At 34.8% G+C, this 24,460-nt stretch overlaps 2 protein-coding genes across 3 annotated transcripts in view; one reads left to right on the forward strand and one right to left on the reverse strand.

The window, feature by feature from the left end:
* LOC129004641 (interleukin-1 receptor-associated kinase 4-like) overlaps positions 1–5,628 on the reverse strand; it is a 33,443-nt gene extending 27,815 nt beyond the window's left edge. The window contains exons 1-2 of one of the 2 annotated variants that reach the window (XM_054433191.1): positions 5,615–5,628; positions 4,714–4,937 (exon numbers count right to left, since the gene is read on the reverse strand). In XM_054433191.1, coding sequence (XP_054289166.1) covers positions 4,714–4,883 — 170 coding nt within the window. In that variant the 5' untranslated portion in view covers positions 4,884–4,937; positions 5,615–5,628. Of the gene's footprint in view, positions 1–4,713; positions 4,938–5,442; positions 5,552–5,614 lie in introns of those variants that run through there. The other variant, XM_054433190.1, reaches the window with a different exon arrangement.
* Positions 5,629–6,369: 741 nt separating this feature from the next.
* LOC129004642 (UNC93-like protein MFSD11) lies at positions 6,370–23,902 on the forward strand. Its single transcript, XM_054433194.1, has 9 exons — positions 6,370–6,589; positions 12,477–12,636; positions 13,391–13,560; positions 14,151–14,327; positions 15,061–15,314; positions 18,168–18,293; positions 19,844–20,021; positions 21,814–21,949; positions 23,690–23,902. Exons 2-9 carry the CDS (start codon positions 12,538–12,540, stop codon positions 23,900–23,902), a joined length of 1,353 nt encoding a protein of 450 aa, XP_054289169.1. The 5' UTR covers positions 6,370–6,589; positions 12,477–12,537.
* Positions 23,903–24,460: the final 558 nt, after the last annotated feature.

Consider the following 24,460-nt stretch of genomic DNA (forward strand, 5'->3'; position numbering starts at 1 on the left):
AAAAAAAACCGTCAGCTGTGCTGCGGTTAGCAGAAGTTTTGGCGTTCACCGCTAGGTTTGCCGTGTAGTTGCCGGCGCACACCGCTGCAGCATATGCTGGTCGCAAACGGCTCCTGCGCTCCTTGCCTGCAGCAATGAGTGCCGTAACTACACGGCAAACCTAGCGGTGGGCGCCAGAACCTTCCTTTGACAGTCTATATTTATCCTATTTGTCTATGCTAATATGGACTGTACACAGGAATATTGAAATGAAAACATGCAGGAACAACTTTGCCGCAGTGACAGTACATGCATAACACGATGACAAGATATATGAGACGGATTCACAAAATGATTCAAAAGAACATGGGTGCAAGCTAATAATAAATGCAAAAATGACAATGTTAACAAAACAATAATGATGACAGGACTGTATGATCTGGTGCGACAGCAATGTATGTAAATAATAAGGCAATAGACTAAACTACAAAAAAATTTTTTTATGTAAATGCCTGAATTTCAACAATAGCTCTACAGAACTTTACAACAAATGTATTACTAGCACAGGTTACAACAATGCTTTGAGACAAATGTCTCATGTATGCAATATTAACACTCTCAAATCAATCTATTTTGCTCTGATCAACTCGCATATGGCTTATGGTATTGCTATATATGGCGGGACTAGCAATAAAAACCTTAAAAAAATTCTGAAACAGCAAAAGAAAGCATTACGAATTATCTTTAATATAAAAAATAGAAAATCCACAAAACCATACTTTTCCAAATTAGGAATCATGACAGTTTATGACCTATATACAGGGTGGCTGAAAAGTAACTTGCACCCCCCCTTAACTTTTCAACCATTTGAGATATTTGAAATCGGTTTGCGGCAACCTTCTTAGATATGAGGGGCTACAATAATTATGGTCAATTTGGAAAATTTTGCCCTTAGGGGTAGCGGGGGTAGGGGGTAGCTCAAAATGTTCAAATGACAAGTATAGTCGAGTTTGGTATCATTTTACAGGTCTTGACGAAACATAAACATTGACATAAAGAAAACCAAAATCGGCTCGAGTTTGGTATCATTGTTTTGGTCTTGACGAAACATAACAATTAACATAAACAAAATAGAAATCGGAGCATTAAAAACAAAATGGCAGCTAAAAATGATTGAAAAAATGGTTATTTAAAGTAATTTTGAACTGCCATTTTGTTATTAATGGTCCGATTTCTATTTTCTTTATGTTAATTGTTATGTTTCGTCAAGACCTACAAAATGATACCAAACTCGACTATACTTGCTATTTGAAAATTTTGAGCTTCCCTCTACCCCCGCTACCCCTAAGGGCAAAATTTTCAAAACTGACCATAATTATTGTAGCCTTTATATCCAAACAAGTTGCCGCAAACCGATTTCAAATATCTCAAATAGTTAAAAAGTTAAAGAGGGTGCAAGTTAAATTTTTTTCCACCCTCATGGTTATTTGGATTTGAAACGTTTTAAGGCACCTTTTTGTTATTAGTGAGCCGATTTTGGTTTTCTTTATGTTTATGTTTCATCAAGACCTGTAAACTGATACCAAACTCGACTATACTTGTCATTTGAAAATTTTGAGCTACCCCCTCCCCCCGCTACCCCCAAGGGCAAAATTTTCAAAATTGACCATAATTATTGTAGCCCCTCATATCTAAGAAGGTTGCCGCAAACCGATTTCAAATATCTCAAATGGTTGAAAAGTTAAGGGGGGGGTGCAAGTTACTTTTCAGCGACCCTGTATATTTGAAACCATTTTACATGTAAAAAAATTAAACACACAAAAATACAGTAAAAAATCACATACATACAACTTGAGAAATAACAGATATATAGAACCGCATAAATTACAGATTTTTGAAAATAAATAGTTATTTGTGCAACTAGTGAGAAAAGTGAGCAATTGACTCACTCGAGAGAAATTCTTACTCACGAGCCGTAGGCGAGTGAGGAATGGTTTCTCGAGTGAGGCAATTGTACTTTGAACTCGAGTTGCACATTATACTTTTCCTACAGTTACCATAAAACAAATAAATTGGTGAAGAAACATAACCTATGATTACACAGAAGTGAACTTTTAATATAACATTTAACGTGAAGTGACAAATACAACAGTACAACAGCTGACCAGCTGATTTACAGCCAGTGCTGCCAACGTATTTCGCGCGCATACGACGTTGCCTGCATGTTACGCGCTCACTATTTCGTGCCTTCACGTTGCAAATCTGGAGTGAGACAAAGTAATTAGAGTGAGACAATGTGATGAGCGAATTGGCCACTTTGCTTTCTCAAATCAGTGAGAGAACATGTACATTGTTAGGTAACTGTAGGAAAACAACTTTTATTGGTAGGTACTAAATTTCTTTATAATCTACCTAAGAATATTCTTTGTGAAGAAAAATATACCAGTTTCAAAACCCGCCTTAAAGAATACCTATTGACTCATCCTATCTTTTCAAGTAAAGATTTTTTAAATTCAAGGAATGTAAAATAAAAAAAAAAAGAATTATTAGTGTCGTTGTCATACAACAACATAAAACAGTTTTATTTGCAACCATCATATTTTAATTAAGGACATTAGTTATAAGAAATGTGACTCTATTCAATGTATTCATGTAAATACAAAAAAATGAATAAAGATTATTTGATTTGATTTGATTTGAACAACAGCTATTATTTCCCCTCAAGGAGTACTAAGGCTAGAGAAAAGCTGTCTTCAGACGTCGGCTGCTGTCGTGGAAGAAGTCGTAGTCCGCCGAGATCAGGTTTCCGAGCCTGTGCAGACGCGGTATGGTGCTATTTAAGTCATAGTTTGTAGAGCACGAGGTATGGCAGAAGAGATCAGTGAAGCGGGTTCGGCCAGGAACTCTAAGGTTGAGTATTCCAGTGAGATCAGGAGAGTCCAGCTGACCAACGAGAATCTTCCGAAGAAAGACCAAGTTGTGCATCTGCCTTCTCACCAAGAGGGTACTCAGGCCCAGTGACTCCTCTACATGCTGGAGCGGCACATTCAGGTAGTCGTAGCCAATCTTCACTCCCACGACATGCACGAACCTGTCCTGGATCTTTTGGAGTCTCTGGATCAGTCCAAGTTGATAAGGGGACCACACGACACTTCCAAATTCCAGCACAAATCGCACCAGAGAAGTAAAACCCGTCTTCATGGCTTCAACACTGAAACCTCGCCTTGAAGTTCTTATGATGAATCCCAGCATCTGAGACGCCTTTGACACAATTGAATTTTAGAGATTACCAGGGCTGAAGTTGCTTGTCAGGATTACTCCCAGATCGCCGACCAATTCAACCCTCTCCAATGTAGATCAGTCCAGTCAATAGTCAAAGCAGATGAATGAAGACAAACGATGAAAGGTAATTATCTGACACTTTTTGGGGATAAACTTCATGCAGTTCTGGGCGTACAATTCACAGATCCTCTGCAAGCAGGTTTGCAGTCTATGGCAGTCTTCGATGGAAGCAACAGAGGAGTAGATTTTATATCAGGGACATTCAGCATCAGGGATGATTCTATCAATGATATCGTTTAATAAGATACAGAAGAGAAACAGATCAAGATGAGAACCTTGAGGTAGCCTATAATTGCCCAACAACTCATCTTTGTTCAGAACACATGTAGGGCATTTTTGCTAATTTTGGGCTGATGGGAGGAGGATGATTAACTGTGAGTATGCCTATGAATATTTTGACAATAGACAATAGATTTTATTCCTTTAAGCATAGGCTACAGATAATGCAATAGGACAAGTAAAGGAATGGACATGATAACTTTAGATAGGCTACATAGAGTTGAGACACATAAAACAAAATAAGAACGGTGACAACAAATAAAATACCGTAAGTTTAAGTCACTTTCAGAACAAAGCGGATCACAAATTTCAGACCATGTGCAGAAAATGGGACTGAAAAATGCTTGACAGAAAGTGGCCAAGTTAAAATCTTTTACATTAATTAGCTACCGGTACTTAACTTAGGCCTAGGAGCCTTAAAGTGTGGGGTGGGTTCATTAAGTTAAATGATTCCACGTTTAGTCCATGCCAAGTTGGCCTAGCAAAATATGGAAATGGCCTGGTTATGAATACAAAATACAATGTCTATAGATTAAAAAATAAAATTTCATTTTTATATGTTCAATGAAAATGAAATGATTTTTATGTTCGATGGAGGATGGATGCTTCCTCACTCAATCTCCATGTAGGATATGATAAGTAAATTAGGATGTATAGTTTTAACAATTCTTTACTTACCTACCGTTTCTAAGTTGCTAAGTTATCTTAAGTTAGCTAAAATAAATTTTTAATAAACTCAGCGATAACCGGATGAATTGGAGAAGATTTAGTGACTTACCGTACTAAGAATTAGAGAAGAGTGAGGACTACGAAAGTACTGGTAAGCCCAATACTACACCTGCTAAGCCCCCCCCCCCCTCAGATGATAATGTACTGTAATAGGTTTTGCCTAACTTAAATTACCTTATTTCCGGTTCTTCATCTTATACCCCATGGGAGATTGATGGTGTCATTTTAAACATAAAATCATTTACGTATGTATACAAATTACAATTAAATTACATAGGTAATAAATTACGAAAACACATCAAACTAACAGGCCTAACTTACCAATAGGTACTTCACAAGGGTAATTTAAACTCCCTTTCTCCTCAATTATTTTTTAATACTTACTTCATATGTTCAACTGTGTATTTTGGTGGATTCCCCTCTTGACATGAAATTGGTATTGCAGCCATCAACTGTCTCCATCCATCACCACTCTCGAGAATTTGACATAGTTTAAAAGTTGAGCCTGCAGGTAATTTTCTTATTTCCACATCTTCATTGCTCACTTTAGTCATTTTCAAGGTTGGATACAAAAACCAAGACCAAGATATTTACAGAATGGCCAAGCCCTGTTCAATAATAGATGAATTAAAACTAGCCTATGAATAGGGAAATATAAAATAAGCAGTAAATGAATAACTTTTAGGTTTTTAACAAGTTAATGTTGCAGTTTGGTTGGTTTAATTAATTCTGAAGTTAAATTTCATCAAAGTAAGTTAAAGGACATATCATATAGATAATAATATGAAGTGGTTGAGATAATTAATTGTAAAACAGTAACTTAGGCTTTAGTAAAAGAAAAGCTTTTTGGGCTTGCATAACCTAAAACTCGCGAGAAAAACTTTTGAAGTAGGCACTGAGGTAATAAAAGGACACTATGGTAGAAACTAAAACAATTTAAGATAAATGTACAGAACTCTGACGATTAAGCATAGGAATCTCCACTCAAACTTGTTTTTGGTGAGTATTGTTGAGTTAGTTTGGGATAAACTTCAATGCCAATGCAATCTTTCTTTATAAATAACACTTCTTTATAATCTCAATAACGGCTGAACATATTTTAGCCAAACTTACCAAGGTTGTTTTATAATGTTATAACCAATTTAAATTTTTGATAATGCCTGTATTTTAAAGTAACTCAAAGTTTTGATGGTTACAAAATAACGACGTGACGTAAATAAATGTAAACAAAACAAAGAATCATAGCATTATGTAAAAAAATCAAGCCACGGCCTAAACACAGTACAAAGGAAAAATCTGGATTATGACAACTAATCAAATGATACAGAGAAAGTCTTACATTTAACTAGCAATTTGGAAACGTGATCGTATAGGTATGTCATAGATAAAACATACTTTCTTATGTACAGTATTTAACCATGGTATTTAACAGATTTGGGGTACACTTCCATATCTGTTCCTGTTGGCACAAACAACCGAATGCAAATATCGGTCGTTGTGTCGAATAAAAAAACCTTACATATTTAATTAAACGATATATCGATTGATATTTTCATTCGGTTGTTTGTGCCAACAGATATTATGGAAGTGTACCCCATCGATGTATAATACATCGATGGTGTACCCGTACCCCAGATTTGGTTCTCTTTCTCGAAACGCTATAAAGAGCACATACAGTATAAAAGAAGACCACCTCAAAACTTAACCTTTGCTGAACATCTCTAGTTTCATATCAGCATAATAACAGCAGCATTGATGAAAACATGGAAATTTTACATACGTCACAAGATAAGTTTGAAATATTAATTAACACCCTGGAAGAATTCGATATAATATATATTATATAGAGCCGTAAAATCAGACAAGGATAGTGTTTTAAATGGTCAACTTTATTTTAATTATTTAATTTAAATATCATCTACAACACCGCAGTAAAATTACTGAAGGAGGGGAAGGGAGGGCAGAGACAATGGAACGAGGGAGTGATAAGGGAATGCGTGTGATACCAGAACAGCTGTGTATCCTACATTGTGGACTCAACTTCCGCATTACCAATACACCGGTCTACTTGTCATGTTTACAATTTTATTTTATCGTCCGTATTTGTGTGTGCACTATGTGTTTGTGTACGTGTATGTGTATAAAACTGTTAATCCTGACGACCTTCATGTGAAGTAACCATCCTTGTACACACCTGATGATGACCTCTTACCAGGTCGAAACTAGTTGTGGAATACAACAATTGAATTGCCAGAATCAGGTATTACCACAATTTTATTAGTTATCCTTGCAATCCCCAGGCTATTCATACTACGAAGTTAGAAGCAGCTCAAGCAAGATCAGCCTTTCAGTTTACATCAAGGATAAAATTACCTATGCAAAACTATAGAGATAAGATGTAAGAGATATAAATTTAAAAAGTTAGTGGGAAGTCTAAAGCGCTGCCATATACATTCACATTCACACCATCCATTATCACAAAAGCATACGATTGTTTTGTAAATGGATTGTTGCCATCCCAATTAGCGAGGATTTCAATGAAGAAATAAACATTATTAAGCCTATCATATTGGCACTACAATTAAGGCGTAGATATTGTTGGGTTTTGACTGCCCCTTTGTAACATACTATAAAACACGGGAACGAACTATGATATAAAAACTTAAAACTTATTGAAACCACTGTCTTTTCATACGTAAAGTAAACTTCTAGTATGGGCATAGGAATTAACTTTTTTTTTAGGGGTGCGGTAATTATCTTGTTCCAGGGGTCAGAGGAAATTACCACCTATAAAAAAGTTTACACAAATTGCTTAAAAATAAAATGTTGGCTGTATAAAAGCAAGAATTATCATTAAATACAGTTTAAAACATATATGTTTATAGCTACAAATGTTGCGTGTTTGAAACCCTACAGAGTATTGTAAATTTAATATTTGAATTGTTCAGGGGTTTGTAAATAAATAAATAAAAGGGAAGAGTATATCTACCAGTGGCCCTAACTTGTTTTAATACAGTGGAGTCTTGATAATCCGATCTTTGGTTATCCTGCGGACGATTGAATACTGTTCCTGTGAAATAACGTAAAAATATGTGTGGGATGTGGGGTACCGTAGCAGGTACAAAAAGACAACCCCATTCGCTACATTTCTGATTATTCTTGCTATGGTAAACTACTCCAAACTGCTCCATAGGTAGATATAATTTGATATATTTTAATAAAAATACTGCAAAGTATTTAAAAGTACCACTAATTATCAAGAAAATTAAATATTTCAAATACAGAAATACAGGAAAAAATTACAAAAAAATGTATACAGTACCTAACTACAAAAAATTATACCTAACTAAAAAAATTTAAATAAAAAATGCAGAAAAAATAAGTAAAGTACATGCATACCTACCAATAAAAATATGTAATAATGTGTAATGTTGAACAAATTTTAACCTATTTCAAGAGGTTCTAACCCGCGAATTCACGGGTGTACAGAAGACACCATTAAATTAATTTAATCAACTTTGACTTAATATTTCATTTAAAGGTCCCAAGTTCGAGAAATTGTCATCTGAAAGGATGGTAAAAGCAGTGGAACCTTCATACCTTATGTCCTAAAGTGTCCGAGGTCGGTTTGGTACCTGAACTCGCCGCTCTCTTTCACAACGTCTTTAATATTTTAATACTTTTCAATGAAATGGCGACCTGTTTAAGATCGGTGACAACCTCTTGGAACAAACAACATACATGGTTTGTTAATCACATATTCATTGTGTTTTGAACACCTTTAATCACTCACTTGTAACAAACAGCTAGAAATAGCTTCACTGTCAATTCACCACACCTCTCAAAGAACATAAAAGTACCAAGTAAACAAAAATGTAAACAAACAAACTATATTGTCAAATGCATTGGCCAGCTGTTTTGTTCACCAAATTAATCGAAAAACGTTAACTTCCAAAACATTATAGAAGGCGTATAGCCCCTTGGAAATCAGCCTGTGGGGCAGAGCCCTTAGGGAGTTCATCTAAATCAATACTTTTCGGCAAATCTACACACTATAAGTTTCATTTTGATATGCCATATGCCTATATTTTTATTTGGTAAATGACCTTACATAAAATTTGATTGTATCACTTTACTTTAATAATATAATAGATTTTCAGAAATAGTATAAAGGTAAAAAATCCACTTAAGACATACATACACAATTATGTATGTGTTTTGAAGCTAAGTAAAAGTATAAATTAAACTTAATACTTTTATGTAGGCTACTTTTTAAAGATTTTAAAACTGGATACACTTTATCAACGAGTTTCTCTTTTTAAACTGGGTTTCCTTGTCCCAGTTCAAACCTGCTTCCTCCACTGGTGTAAAGTTATTACTTCTGTTATCAGTATGAAGTCATGTGGCACATGAATGGCAAACTTGTAGGTACCGGCTGACACTATATTCTGGTTTTCTCATTAATAATCATTATTTTTAATGGTCAGTTAATATTTTTCTATTGATAAAACAAACACACTGTCATACTGAGTGGAGTATTATAGAGTAAATAAATTGTGGTCATGCTAATATTACAAAGATTTATATAGCATCAAGTACCGTATTATTACAAACAATTTTGCATTTTAATTTATAAATTAAAAACTGTTATTTTTACTTTATGGCAAATCATTAGTGTCCTTTGGACAGAATGACAAGCAAAAACTACTGAAACACTTTTTTAACAATTCTAAAAAGTTGGTAACAGTAAAAGAATGTTTATTTTTGTTAATGAAAAAGCATGTAAAATAAGTACAGTAGTAATAATTTTTTGTGAAACAAGTCTAAATAAAATCTAATAGGTGGATCAGTTCTTAAAACTATTGACCAGTTTGTTGTTTTTCCTTAATTATGCTATCCCATAACTACTCCAAATTCCTAGAGGTTATAAACTGTTATGGAAATTCACTAAACCTTTCCTCCTATATGAACTTTCACCTCTAAAGGAGAGTCAGTTTGATAGTGATGTGTGAGTCTGCTTTTTTATCAATTCTTATAACTCATGAAGATTGTTCCAAGTGAATTATTAACTTTTTCATCAAGTCTTCCATTATAAAACACAATATGGGGTGATCATTTGGAGCAAAACAGCTGACTCTACAAGGTACGTTTAGCATACTCCATTCTACCTTCATTGTTGGATATACATAATCAACGATTCTACACTCATTATATTCAGTCATATTTTCCTCACAGTATGTACATTTTAGTGAATTTCCCATATGAGGAATGAGCTAACAGTCTACTCTTGGTAATTTACACACTCGATAAATTAAAACTTTCGATAGTTAAAAGTAAAAGCTCAGTCCCTCTCTTAATATTTCAAAGTATTACATCATACATTTTGATACACTCATTATTTAAAAGTCCAAGCAGAGAGCAGGCTGATTAGGAACACACAGTAATTTGTTCACCAGCAAAACACTCTATAAATTCACACCCTGAAATCATTAAATTTGGTAATTTCTTTTTCAAATACAGGACTGTTATTTTTAAGTTTGAACAGTTTTAGCAATTTAAAATAAACAAAAGACTTTTTGTTGATTTTTTTATTATTTGGACGAATGCTATGTGGAAATTATGTACAACTAGCTGTTACCCACGGGCTTCACCCCGTTTGATTTCATGGTGGACCTTCCACCATGATTTGACTTCATAACTATTAATAAAAATATTGATTGGTTAAGCGGAAATAAACAAAACAGAATACTGTACAGTAATTCAAACAAATAATCACACCTGATTTTAATCTATATCTATAAAAGAGGAACTATGTATGTGTGTGTGTGTGTATGTATATACGTTATGGACTCCGAAACCGCTCGACAGATTGTAATGAAACTTTCAGGCATTATTAAGCATCTTTCAAGAATGGTTCGAGTGAAGTTTGGTGCAGATCTATCAAAAGGGCTCTGCCCCAGAGGGTTTTAAGTGGGCCAATGTCAGACTTTTTGATCTACAATGTTTACAAATAAATATAATTTAAAAGCAGATGTTTACTTTTACCAACTGTTTTGTAGGTTTGAATAATTACAACATTCTGTATTAGCATTAGCCATGATTTGAAATAGTGCCACAGTGTTTCTACAGAGTGCAGCACAGAAAACTATTTTACTTTTGAATAAGTCCAAATGTATTAAACCCCAATCGCAGCACACCTGTGCACTTAACAACGTTTAAATTCTCCAATGTTAAATATTAAAACATAAAAACCTTTATAAAAGTACTGTATTATAAACAATAAAAGGGATGATTTTTTAAAATTTATGACAACAGCTAATTTGCAATCAAAAGGTGAGTGAGCGTAGCGAACGAACATCAACCTGGAGGCGAGTAAGCGTAGCGAACGAGCTAACCTGAAAACAAGTGAGCGCAGCGAACGATTTCCAACCTGAAGGTGAGTGAGCGTAGCGAACGAACTTCAACCAGGACGTGATTGAGCCATGCGAATACTTATGAAGTTAAGCGGGGCAAAGCCCGCGGGTACAGCTAGTAAGGTAATAAATTAAAAGAATAACAAACAAATAAGTATAGCTGAGGTATTTTTAATATTAGGTATAGGGAAAGTTCCCTTTAGAAAGGAATTACGACCTTAAAGGGAAATTTATAAAGTAATGGATAGTTTTGCACAAGGTTTCTCGTCATGACGAACATTAAGTGCGGTATATGGTTTATGGGTGTGTGACTTTTAGTTTTCTCAAAAGTTCGTGGGTACTTTGGGATTTATATATGGATTATTTTTGTTTGGTTTTAAAATGTAGCATTTAATTCATTTTAATAAAATGGATACAAATGCCTTAATTTTATGATTTAATGACATTGTATTGTAATAAAATTAATGGATAGGTACTAACAAATTTTCTTACCAAAACATGCAAACAAAACTTATATATTAAATTTACACAACCATGACTTAAATAATAATATACTGGTACTACAAATAAACTTAAAATCTAAAAAAATCACTTGACCTTGTTATTTTTACAGATCATTATTAGTATATATCATTAGATTAAATAGGTAGCCTACTTTTCCATCAGTAGGGTTCAGTTGTAAATTTTAGAGGATTTGTTATTCAGAATAGATAAAATTTGAAAAAATCACTTTAATGCATATTTAAGTGAGTGTATTGGATCATATTTGTTAAAACCGTGAAGGAATAAAAGTGGTCTCATGGACGTTTTATCTTCAAATGATAATCCCAGCTTTTCTCAGTGTCAGAGTAGTTAAAACTTCCATAGTTAACTCTAAGCTGTATCTCAAAAGGCAATGTTTACAGTCTGAGTTTAATATAATTTTAGTAGTTTTTTTCACTATTTATTCTTAAATAAAAGTAAAATATAATATACCATAACTGTATGAGGTAAGTGAAAGTTCTACAACAACTTTATTTTTTAAGTATAGGTACATTTTGATTATTTAAAATGGTGCATTATTTAATACTTAATACTTACTTAACCCTTTGGGTACCAGAAATTTATTTTGGTACTTTCCAAAAAGTGCCAACGTTTTTTACTAGGTATATCCGAAAAGTGCCAGGCTTGCTGCGGGGGCAAGGCGTAGTGCGCAAGAATAAAAATTGGTACAAGTATAAATTTCAATCCCAAAAGTGCCAATGAACATTATATTGTGCCTCGATCGTATGAGAGGACTCGAATAAAATATTCGTTCTTTTAAAATAATAACAGAGACAACCAATTTATGCCCAATAAAACTCACATAGTTGAAAGTCGTGCCAGCCCGATATATCTTTGCAATGAATTTTAGGGTAAGACTACCAACGACAATATATTGTTGTGAAGTATTTTTCGGTAAACCGTGCCAAATGATATATTGTTGCGTGACACTCAAAGGGTTAAACTTGAATTAGGTTCCATATATGAGAAACACAAAATAGCAAATAGGCTAATGAGTTGTAATGAGAAAATGTTGGGAACAAGAATATTGGCTTATGGCAGGAAACATTTGCTAAAATCAGCCTTAGATTTTAATAATTTTCGGTATTTAAAATTTGTTTAGAATTATGGAAGTGCAATTAACCTATATTAGGACCTGTGTTTGAAGTTGAACATTTATTAATATATACAGTTATGCTTTGATCATTTTAGGATGCTTTGACAAGACATATAGATTTTCCGACAGCCGCAATAATAAGATTAACCTGACAACATGTGGCTAAAGATGGACAAAGAGCTTGTTTGTATTCTTGGGCTGAGTTTAAGTTTCTTCTTCTTGTTTGCTGCCGACTTCACAATGGTCAACATGCAGGTAAAAAGCATAAATATTTTGTTTATCAAAGTAAAATATTTGTGTTTAATCGTTCAATCAAAACATAACATCTGTTTGACACAAATATTTGAAAAATACCATATTTTGAGTGGCATGAAAATGAATACATGCAGGGAGACAAAAATCTCCTGGGACGATTTAATATTTATAAAAATAATAAAGATAGTGCTACAACTCTAGGCACAAAGACTGGACATAAAGATCATTTCAACACATTATTTAGTGAGTGATACGCTACCTCTCTACAAGGGGTTGACCCGCTAGGAGTCAGAAAACAATCGTGTAAGCATATGCAATTATGCACCTCACTCTTAGGGGGTTTGTTAGTAAAATCTAATGCTGCAAATTTGAGCTCAAAAGAACAAATGAATCAAAAATGGAAGACCATTTTTGACTCAGTTGTGCGTTTGAATTGAGGATTGTGGTGTTGTATTCTACAATAATAAAGACCTTTAGTTTGATGTGCATATCAACCTATGCATATATTTATGATTTCCTCCCGACTTCTAGGAGGTGCCCTAAGGAATTCAAGAAATTCAAGAAATCTTTCAACGGCTACCATTTTTGACTAGGTTGTCCATTTTAGTTTGGGTTTGAAGCATAGTGATTGATCGTAAGTCAAACTGTCTTCAGATGTGGTGGATGGTCTCTCTTCCCGTCATGGGTACAATAAATTGAAACCAAATATTTCAATATATTTTTCTGTTAACGAATGTGTGCGTTTCTTTTGCAGAAAACAGTTACATCAAGCATAGCCAGTGAAAAAGCGGACTTCAGAATAGATGGGTACGTGATGATAGGAATCACTTACACCGTGTTTGCTGCAACACTCTGGTTTGGCTCATATGTAACTCATGCCCTTGGTCCAAAAATCACAATGGCAATTGCTGCTGTATTGTACCTGTAAGTTTATTTTTAACCTTAGTAGTTAGAATTAAAGAAAACTAGTTTGTTAACAATATAAAATTTTTAAGACTTTCTTTTATAAATGAATGTATTCTGTTAAGAAAAATTAGAATCAATAGAAAGAAACAATCATTAATGCCGCAATGGAAACCACCGTCATAATTAAATTGGAATGCACTTAAATTATATTTGAAAACAACATTATATGTCTATTACATTATGCTGTCAACTAATTTTTGTCGGTCTGAGTTATAAAGGCCTTATTGTGGCATCAATACTTTGAGAAGCTTTTATGAGCAAAGAGAGAGCTCCGTTCAAAAGTTCAAGAGGTTAAGATACCTCTTACAAAGATGTAAATTAAAGTTTTAGTATTAAGCTTTTATGAGATACAGCTAGGTAGGGTATACATGTTGAGGGGCACTTTAGTATCTTGTTAGTCTAATAGGAAATAAGGATTCAAAATGGGAAAGCCAAACTTTAAGAATCAAAATGTGCTTGACTATTTTTGTTGAAACTTCACACTAAATATTTACGGTTCTGTACTTGGGCAGTTATTTATACACTTTCTTGTTCTGAAACTGTTTCAGTATTTACATCGCCTCTTACCTTTCTGAATGCTCATGGGTTATCTACATAGCCTCTGTGTCAGTGGGTTTAGGCGCTGGAATACTCTGGCCTGCAGAGGGACAATATATGATTGGAAACTCTTCCAGCAAAAACACGGCAAGAAACGTTGGCATTTTCTGGCTTATCTACAGCAGTTCGTGAGTTTCAACCATTTCTCATGTTAAACGATGAATCATTTTCAGGAGTATTGAATAGTTGTATATTGTCAAAACAAATTTTGGAGATATCAGAAGTTAATAGAATATGAATTAGTACTAGATTTACCTTTGTTGAATTAGTATGTTCCAAAACCATAATATGAGTACAACAATCTAATGCTAACTATACTGAACAACTGAGAAAACAGATGTTACTTATCTGTACTCACTGAGCAACATTAGACGAAGAAGTTGTGACTTAATAGTACATGTAAGTACGCAAAGTCCATTACAAACAAACTACAATGTAGTACCAAACTATTTCTGAAGAAATTATTTTGAATCATTTTTCTAGTACAATAATTCCAGCACATTTTGGATTATGGTTGATTTTTTTAAATAATTTTTTTTAATTTTGAAGCAAAAAAAGCCTTAAGTGGCATTTTTACTCTCTAGGGAGTAAAAATCATTTTTAGCTCCTGGGAGTAAAAATCAGCTGTTGTCAACTCAGTTGTAAATTTCAACTGTAAACAATCGCATGAATCAAAAGTATGATTCAATCTTGTAATCGGTTGAAGTTTATTATTGCCTTATTGTAAATAGTGTGACAATTCGATAGTATAATACACTAACACAATCGCAATAGTAGACAAAACGATTGAATCAAGAAATTTCTCAAATCAGACTCTTGAATACCAACAAAAATAAAGTTTACCAAACTATTTTTCAACAGGAGCATGATGGGGAACACATTTGTTTATTTTACCTTCCATGATAAAAAGCACATTGATCAAGTGACAAGAAGAACTGCCATTTCTATTTTAACAGTTATCAATATCATAGCTATTGTTGCATTCTGCCTGTTGCCAAAGCCGTTGTATGAACTCAAATCGAATGACTACGGTCCTTTCAAGACAATGAAGCAGAGTTGGAAAATATTGACGTCCTCCAGAATGATATGGCTTGTAATTACTTTCTGTTACACAGGTGAGAAAGTTTTAAACAATTTTGACTTGATTCATATCAGAGTTTCAGCTCAAGTTGTGAATTTAGAAGTGAAACTAAAGATTATTATTACTTTTAAAATTGCTGGTTTAAATTGCCATTCTGCCGCATCCGAGGTAAGGTCAGTGATACGTTTTTTGATTTCAAGGAACATACGTAATGCTGAAGGTGATGTCCCTAATGCAATGAGTAAGACTAAAGTACATAAATGGGTTATGAAGTGTAAAAATGGCCGTGAAATCCTTTTTTCATGGCGGTTTTCTTTGAGAAGTCTGGGTACCCACAAAAAACACAATTCCTTCCGAAATGAGCGTTTTTCACGGCCATTTTTAAGCTACCTAATTTATTTCTTCACTCTCCACGCTATCTTTACATCAGGGTCATAATCTCCAGTCACCTGGCAATTTTCGGCAGCGGATATGTTTCTTGTAATCAAATACGTATCCCTGACCTTACCTTGGACGTGGTGGAGTGGGAGATTTGATTGTTAAAAATATTTTTAAAACAGACAGCAAAGCCTGCACGACAGCTATAGAGCTGAAATTCGTGTCATTCTATTCACAAATGATACCAGTAAATGGCGATGAGCCTTGTTGCAGCGTACAAGCCAAGTTAGAAATTAGTGTGTGAAACCGGCCCTTTCTTCTAAAATCCGCCCTCGTATGGAGCTTTATGATTGAGTTTTTATTTTTCATTTCAAGATGACCACACTGACAAAAACATGCAGAAAACATGATATCTTGATAATGAGCATTATCTTAGTTTGGTTTTATATTGCATTTGTCAAATATAATTTGAGGTTTTTAACATTTTTTTTTATTAACATTTTTTTAAACATAATATTAATCTTAATATACAGGGTGTCCCGGAACTCTCTACCAATATTTTAGGGCATTGATCCTGGGTAAGAAACGTACCTAAATATCATATTTAAATTGTCTGGAAGTCCTGAGTTACTCACACAGCCGCCATTTTTTTTTATTATTTATTAATTTTTTTCTAAAGAATGGTTAAACATACGAAATGGAAACTTTGCACAAACATTTATGACAACTAGACAAAGCTACAAAAAAATTATGAAGATTTTAAAAATGCATAAAACAAAATGGCGACAATTTTAAATTTTCTTTCTTAAATAACTCAAAAACCATTGATTTTACAAAAAATTTAAATGGTCGTCATTTTGTTTTCTGAATTTGAAAAATCGTGATAATTTTTTGGTAGCTTTGTCTAGTTGTCATAATTGTTTGTGCAAAGTTTCCATTTCGTATGTTTAACCATTCTTTAGAAAAAAATTAATAACTGAAAAAAACAAAATGGCGGCTGTGTGAGTAACTAAGGACTTCCGGTCAATTTAAATATGATATTTAGGTACGTTTCTTACCCAGTTTCAATGCCCTAAAATATTGGTAGAGAGTTCCGGGACACCCTGTATAAAAGAAAGTTGTGTTAGTTACAGCGTTTATAACTAGAAAACTACTGAACCAATTAGCATGAAAATTTACAGGGATATTCCTTAGGTACTAGAATAACATAATAGCCTGTTTCCGTTTCAAAAACCCTTAAGGGAAGCGTCCTATGGCCCTTTGCAGTTTACATGTTAATCTTATGGAAGAATGTTTTATCTATATATTAATACGCAAGCAGGTTTCTTTTCACAGTCATAAGGGAACGTAGACATGACCGCTTGCATCAACCTCTCAATTAAACATTTGACGGGTACATAGTGGTAGTACCACTGTTGTGATACATCCAATCTCGGACAAATTAACTTGAAATGTTTACATTGTAGTGGCTTACATTTATATAAAACTAGCTGTACCCGCGGGCTTTGCCCCGTTTTACTTCATAAGTGAGCTCGTTCGCATGGCTCAATCACGTCCTGGTTGAAGTTCGTTCGCTACGCTCACCTGGAGCTCGTTCGCTGCGCTCACTTGCCTTCAGGTTAGCTCGTTCGCTACGCTAACTCGCCTCCAGGTTGAAGTTCGTTCGCTACGCTCACTCAGCTGTACCCGCGGGCTTTGCCCCGTTTTACTTCATAAGTGAGCTCGTTCGCATGGCTAAATCACGTCCTGGTTGAAGTTCGTTCGCTACGCTCACTCACCTTTTGGTTGCAAATTAGCTGTTGTCATAAATTAAAAAAAAATAATAGTGCTGCACCCTGTTGGTAATCCTTGTACGTTTTTAATGCTTTTGCATAGAACCAACTTTTTAGTTGAAACAGCTGACTAAATTATTTAATTCCCTTTTAATATGAATACTCATAAGGTTGGGGAACTATAGAGCCACTGGGGCGGAGCCCGAAAGGATTTTTGAGATAAGAATATGCCTATATGTTAATCGGGAATGTGAGCTATCATCATGCCAAATTTCAGCAAAATCCGTCCAGTGGTTAATGCGTTTACTTGTCACAAACATACATCCATACATCCATAAATCCAAACTTTCTCATTTATAATATTAGTTGGATGATAGTACTGTAATACATTAAGAGATCTTAATTTAATTAATCAATAAGCAGGATTGAGCTTTTGCCTATATGTTTCCTGGTAAGTGTGTTGTAACTGTTTCTCATAGTATATTATATTATCTTAAAGTAAAACCGAATTATTCTTTTCTGCATTCTCACCCGTAGCGAAGCACGGACAGAGCAACTACTATTAAAATAAAGTTATTAACATTTTTCAAACACACAAAAAAGTTAAAAATCATGAATCAAAATTATTTACAGAAAATTGGTTAGAAAAGCCTGAATTCATAAAACTCACACATTAAAGATCTTTGTAAAAATCTTGTTAAACCATGTCAAATTATAAAAGTTACCTTTTTCAATAGGTTTACAACAGTCTTTCTGGAATGGAATCTACAGTCCAAGTATTGGCTTTACTTTGGCCTTTGGAAATTCATCCAAAGAATTGGTTGCGCTTAGTGGAATCTTTATGAGCATTGGTGCTGTATTGGGTGAGTAGACATTACAATTTGAAGGGTAAACCACATTGATTTGACTAATTTTGTCCTCCCTCACCATCACTGTAGTATCATACTGAAAGGCCACAAAGAGCTAAACTTACTACTGCTTACCTCCATGGCCTCTTGTACCCATCAAGCTGGTACGTGGCCTCGCCAACACCTTGTCACCTAGTTCTCTTGGTCCTCCGAATCTTCCTCTACTTGTCCCATTTTTTCCATATCTTTCTGGACTTGATTCCACCACCTGGCCTTCCTACTGGTTTCTTTCCCCTCGGATATCCCCTTTAGCGTTCTTCAACAAGCTTTCCTCATTTCTCCTCAAGATATGGCCAACCCACCTTAGCCTTCTGTTTTTGACCTCTACAACAATATCGGGGTCTCGGAATGATTCTCTTAACTCTTGGTTGTGGCGGATTCTCCATACTCCATCTTCACACACTGGACCATATATATCCTTTCTCACCGACAAAACAAACAAAAAAAGAAATTATCAGTTTGGTTCTTGCAACAGTAGAAATTAACTGTCTAAATTGGTATAGGCATAGACTAAGCAACACAAGTAGACTCCTCATCCCATTGTAAATTTTGAAGCTTGTTTTTCATGTCCAGTTCATGTACGTCCACACTGATCGCTGGGGTAGACAACATTTTGCTTATATTATTTTAGGGTTATTTTAATGATTTGTGCTTTACTATTTGGTTATATAACTAGGGGACCAGTTATTCTTTATGATTAAATCGTTTTATATGATTAAATGAGGTTTTAAATGACTGAAATAACAAGAAACAAATTGTAAACAAAACATAACCTCTACAGTTGGACGTACATAACAAACAATAAAATTGGCTTCAGCTGTTCCATAAGGATGACAAATCTACTAAGGGAGTATGATCATAGACAAAAAGAATGAAATATAGACTGTCAGCCGTGCTGCGGTTACCATGGTTACCATAGGTTCCGGCGCACACTGCTGTAGTTTACGTAGCGCGTACGCTGTAACTACCGTGGCGATCCCAGCGGTGTGCGCCAGAACCTATGGTAACCGCAGCACAGCTGACGGTCTATATTTAATTCTTTTTGTCTATGGTATGATTTATCTATGGTATAGGCTACTCTGTTCTTGCATTTATTTCATATTATAATTTCATTTATTTCTTGATGTTGTTTTTTTAGGTACGGGTACAGTGTTGAAGATGATTTTCACATGAGGGAACCAGTTAGAATAATATTGATGAAGTAAAGAGCAGTATTAAGTGTTGGCCTTGGATTTGAACCAGCTTGCTTGGCCCCAACAGAGCTTGACAAAAACTTAATTCCATGTTTAGATTCATACGAATTTTTAGACTTAATAATATCTGACAAATACATCATTTTGTAAGCCTGACAAATCTTGAATTTACCTAAAAAATTTACATAAATTTTGCTCAACAAAGAGTCATACATTATTTCCGTACAAGATTTTTTGCAGTGTTTTAAAATTGATAAAATAAGTTTTTCATTGATAAAATATAGTTAATTCTTGACTGTTTGCTCCCATCAGGTGGACTGTGTCAGATTCTGCTGTCGGATAGATTGGCTAAGTATTCTTGGGCTCGGAGGATGGTTGTGTTGTTTGGAGCTTTGGCTCAAGGAGTGACATATCTCATAACCTTCCTCAACCTCCCAGACACAGCTGTGTTTGGTGACACGGAGGACGTCAGCATCATTAAACCTCCGAGGTGAATGGATACAGTTAGACCTACCTGGGACACTTCTAGATAGCTTGATAACTAAGGCCAGTTTTCCTAGTTACTGGATTCAGATGTGTTTTTCATCACCAATTCAACACACAAGGGTCAAGCAGATATTTTCCTAGCTGCCAAATTCAACACTGTATCTCGCGGCGGACTGCAAAACAGGTGACTGCTCTATAACATCAGTTCTGCATCAACGAATTCGAGCTCCTCGAATATTGCATTTATTTCTTACTAAACTTTTAAAATTTAACAAAAAAAACTTTTTTACCCTCCCTGCTGCAACAAACCTAAGTGCTCGTTAAACTAATTATATTTAAATGGGGAAAATGTCATATTTTTAAGGAGAGATTTTAGTGTAAATCCAATCAGGCAAATGGAAATTTGCTTAGTCTGCAGGTTTGCTGCGGCGGGGGTATATTTATTTTCTACTGTTTTTAGCCACATGTATTTTGACTAATACTTGCTTATTAACACGTTCGCTACCGAGAGTTGCATATATGCGACGACGCGATCAATGCCACGGACCGAGGTATACAATTTAATCTTACACTTAGACCGGCTGTCACTTTGTTAACAGTACACGCAGACTACGGGCGAAAACCTGTTAAACAGTGATCATTTACTTGTTAATACACTGCAATCATGTTTGAAATAATATTTTCTTGTTTTTTTTAATACTTTTGAAAACCTTTTGTCATGTCGCATATTTGCGATAACCGGTCTATAGCAAAGACAATAGTGAAAATTATTACATTTTTCTTGAAATAGCCCAAACTTTGCATGTATGCAACAGTTTATTTTGGTTTATGTGTTGAGGTGAAAGTAATAAAAAAAACAGATTATTCAAGAACAGATTATTATAATTGAACAAATATAAAATCTACATAGGATAATGCAGCATTCATACATACTTTGATGCAGCAAAGTAAAGAACAGTTTTTCCAACTATCATATGACGTCACCAATCATCATATCCACACAGCCACAGGGACACAATTGTGCGTCAGACATCCCCTGTAGACCACTGCAGAGAATTCAGTGCCTTCAAATAGACTGTTACAGAGATATACTCATTTTGATAACAATGGAACACCGACACAAATATGCGTTGTCAGTCAATTTTAATGTGACTAGCCGTCACATTAAAACTGGTTCGCTACCGCATTATTAAAAAATTGTTCATTCATATAGACCAGCGAAGCGACACACATATGTTGCATATGTGTGTCGCTTCGCTGGTCTATATGAATGAAAAATTTTGTATTAATGCGGTAACGAACATGTTAATGATTAATAATTGAAAATGTCATATGGTTAAATAAAATAGAAGTTTTGTTTAGGTTCACTGAAGAATATGAGTTATTTTATTATCTATAAAATTTAACTATTAATTTTGAACAACCTGGCTGTTGTCAAATTTTAATTTAATTCTTAAGCCGTGTTTATAACGCAGTATTCAAGTGTTTAATCAAAAGTTAATAACAGTGCAAAGAAAAGTTTTATTTAATGTTTTGATCAGTTTTTCAATGTTTACAATAAATCTTAACGGAGATTGTTTCCAGACCCAATTTGAAGGGGGATTCCTTTTCAAAACGTAAAAAAGATTTTTTTGCGTTGAAAACACATCAGTTCATCAGTTCACATCATAATTGAAGACGTTCACGTAAACTCTAGTTTATATGCTACACACTCCTAAGTATTGGACAAAACTGGTTATTTGCTGTATTTCTTGTGGACAAGTGTTGAAACATAATCACTTAACATATTGTTTCAGTGCTGCTCTTGCCTTACTGGGCAGTTTCCTGATCAACTTCGGAGATGCTTGTATATCCACCCAGATTTACACTTTTATCGGAGACCATTACAGAGACAACATAGCTGAGTCCGTAGCTCTGTATAAGTTTGTCAAGGTTCGTAGTAGAATTGAACAGGGAAAGCATCCAGCAGGCTAAAGGCCTTGCCACACCGCCGTCCGCAACGTTATGTCACGTTTCAGATTTTTTAGCCAATCGCTTAACGTTGTTTCAAATGGAGCAAGTCAAACCGCCGCAGACAGACTGCTGACTACTCAGCAGACATGTCTGCTGGATCACTCGCTGAGCGATCGGGAGTAGATGTAACGTTGCTTCTGTAGCCTTGCGCATGTGCACTGAGCTAACCTGCATCACCTGTTCATTCTCATATTGAAAGAATAGGTTTACCGAGACCATAATCAAAACTTGATGATGGTGTAAAAGATTGATTTAGTCTTTTCAAAATAGAAACTATATACAATAGGAATAGATATATTAATTTTATTTTATCAAAAGTCGAAACCTTCATAAAAAATCCTGGGAAAATTTCTAGGGACAATTTGTGATAAATTAAGGGCTGAAGCTGAGTCAAAATTGGGCCATGTGATGCGATGTTTGCAGATGTCTGTCACAGTGTGGTTTGGGCATCAGCAGCGCAACGTTACAAAACATGTAACGTTACAGTGCACAAGGTGGTGTGGCACCGCCTTTAATCCTCAATATAAGTAAAAACAAATTACTTCTATCCTATACTCTAATATGAGCATTGTTTGCTTGTATGTATGCATGTATGTATGTATGCTTGCTTGCTTGCAGAAAGATCTCGAAAACGGCTTCGACGATTTTCTTCAAATGTTGTAAATAGTTTATTTCTGGCCTAAAAACGAGTTTACTGTAGTTAGAACTGCCAACAAAAATCTATTTATGTAGAAAAATAAACTAAAAATCACATTTTTTTAAAATTAGTCTTATGGGTTGCTAAGTAACCGTGTTGGTTGAATTAAATAACAAGAAAAAAGTAATCAAACAAAAGACTTGTAATAAGTTGTAACATGTGTTCATAATTAATAAGCCATCTACCCACAGTATAATAGAAAATTACAAAATACAGTACAAAAGGAAAAACATCAGTTGTTACTATTGAGCAAAGATTAAACTAAAGAAAGATTACTCGATACCTAGACATTCCATCCCCATGTTAAAGTTGTAGCATAGACTAACCAACACAAGTAGACTTCTCATCCCATTGTAAATTTTGAAGCACGTTTTTCGTGTCTAGTTCATGTACGTGACACAAAGGCGCTAGTGTCGATGAAACTTTGTTTCCATTATTTTAGGGTTAATTTCTTGATTTGTGCTTTACTGTTTGGTTATATAACTAGGGGACAAGTTATTGTTTATGATTAGATCGTATTATTTGGTTAAACGAGGTTTTAAATGGCTGTAATAACGGGAAACAAATTGTAAACAAAACACGACCTCTACATAAACCGTACATGAACTAACAATAAAATTGTCTTCAGCTGTTCCATAAGGATGAGAAATCTACTAAGGGAGTATGTTTTATCCATGGTTGTAGCCAGGTTTTTAATAAAATTTGTCTTAGTTGATGTGAACCACCTACAGATTGCGCTGATCTAAATTACTGATTTCTGCTGATTACATGATGGTTTTTACCAGGTCAAACTGATGGAATGACTTATTATGAGCTATAGCAACTGTTGTGACCCAGCAACTATGTCAGTAACGAAAAATAAGGTACAAAATAGAGTTTTAGACACTAGCGCAATCTGTGACTGGCTCCAAGTTAATGGTATGTTGCAGGTTATATTCCATCAAATCTGTTATTGCTTACAGAGTGTATTGGTAGCAGCAAGTTTCTACTGGTGCAGTCATGTTGGTCTACACACTCAAGTCGCGGTGACTGCTACAGTCGCTGTGTTTGGAGTTCTGGCGTTCTTTGTGGCAGACAGAGATGCTTCACAGCCGCTTGTTCAATTGGAAGTGAAAAATGTGTCAAATATGACTAATGTCAATTCTAGTCCTGAGGCAATAAATAAAAAAATGTGATAGTTAAGGTTTTTACATTTTTCTCTAATTATTATCTATATACTCACTCACTGATCAGGTACGGTATACAAATGTTTGCCTACTTCTAGAATAGCTACGAGGTTTAGCTCTCCAAAGGATATAACCACGAGTGTACAATCCAGGTGATCTTAGCGGCTACGGTATGTCACCAAAGCGTGATCACCTTGTTAGGAAACATTCATTCAATGCTGCTCTCACTCTGGCAATGTTTTCGGGTGTTCTTGAAGTTCTAACAAGGCCTGGTGGTTTCTTTCTTGTTATATTCCCAGTTGTTCAGAACCCTGAAACCCATCTTAATAGCGTGTTCCGCTATTAAGCTGGGAACCGTTCATGGCTTGGAACCGTTCCATGGCGTTCAATATTAAAATGTCGACTAAATTCCCGCTGGATTTTATGACGGATTCACCATTTCGGACCAAAGTATCGTATGCGAAAACGCGATGGTCTAGGGTCCACTGAGCCATTTCAACAAAAATGGCAAGCCTCACTGAAGGTAATGACATAACTTCAATTTTCCTACCAAGTGCGACAACAATG

Source organism: Macrosteles quadrilineatus, unplaced genomic scaffold (genome assembly GCF_028750875.1).
Source record: "Macrosteles quadrilineatus isolate MER2022 unplaced genomic scaffold, UCM_ALF_1.0 Scaffold_10__1_contigs__length_6754688, whole genome shotgun sequence".
Lineage (NCBI taxonomy): Eukaryota > Metazoa > Arthropoda > Insecta > Hemiptera > Cicadellidae > Macrosteles > Macrosteles quadrilineatus.

Coding starts and splice junctions, on each gene's coding strand:
- LOC129004642 (XM_054433194.1), top strand. CDS start 12,538: ATGTGGCTAAAGATGGACAAAGAGCTTGTTTGTATTCTTGGGCTGAGT. Junction 18,294..19,843: donor GAGCATTGGTGCTGTATTGG/GTGAGTAGACAT, acceptor TGCTCCCATCAG/GTGGACTGTGTCAGATTCTG. Junction 21,950..23,689: donor CTCTGTATAAGTTTGTCAAG/GTTCGTAGTAGA, acceptor TATTGCTTACAG/AGTGTATTGGTAGCAGCAAG.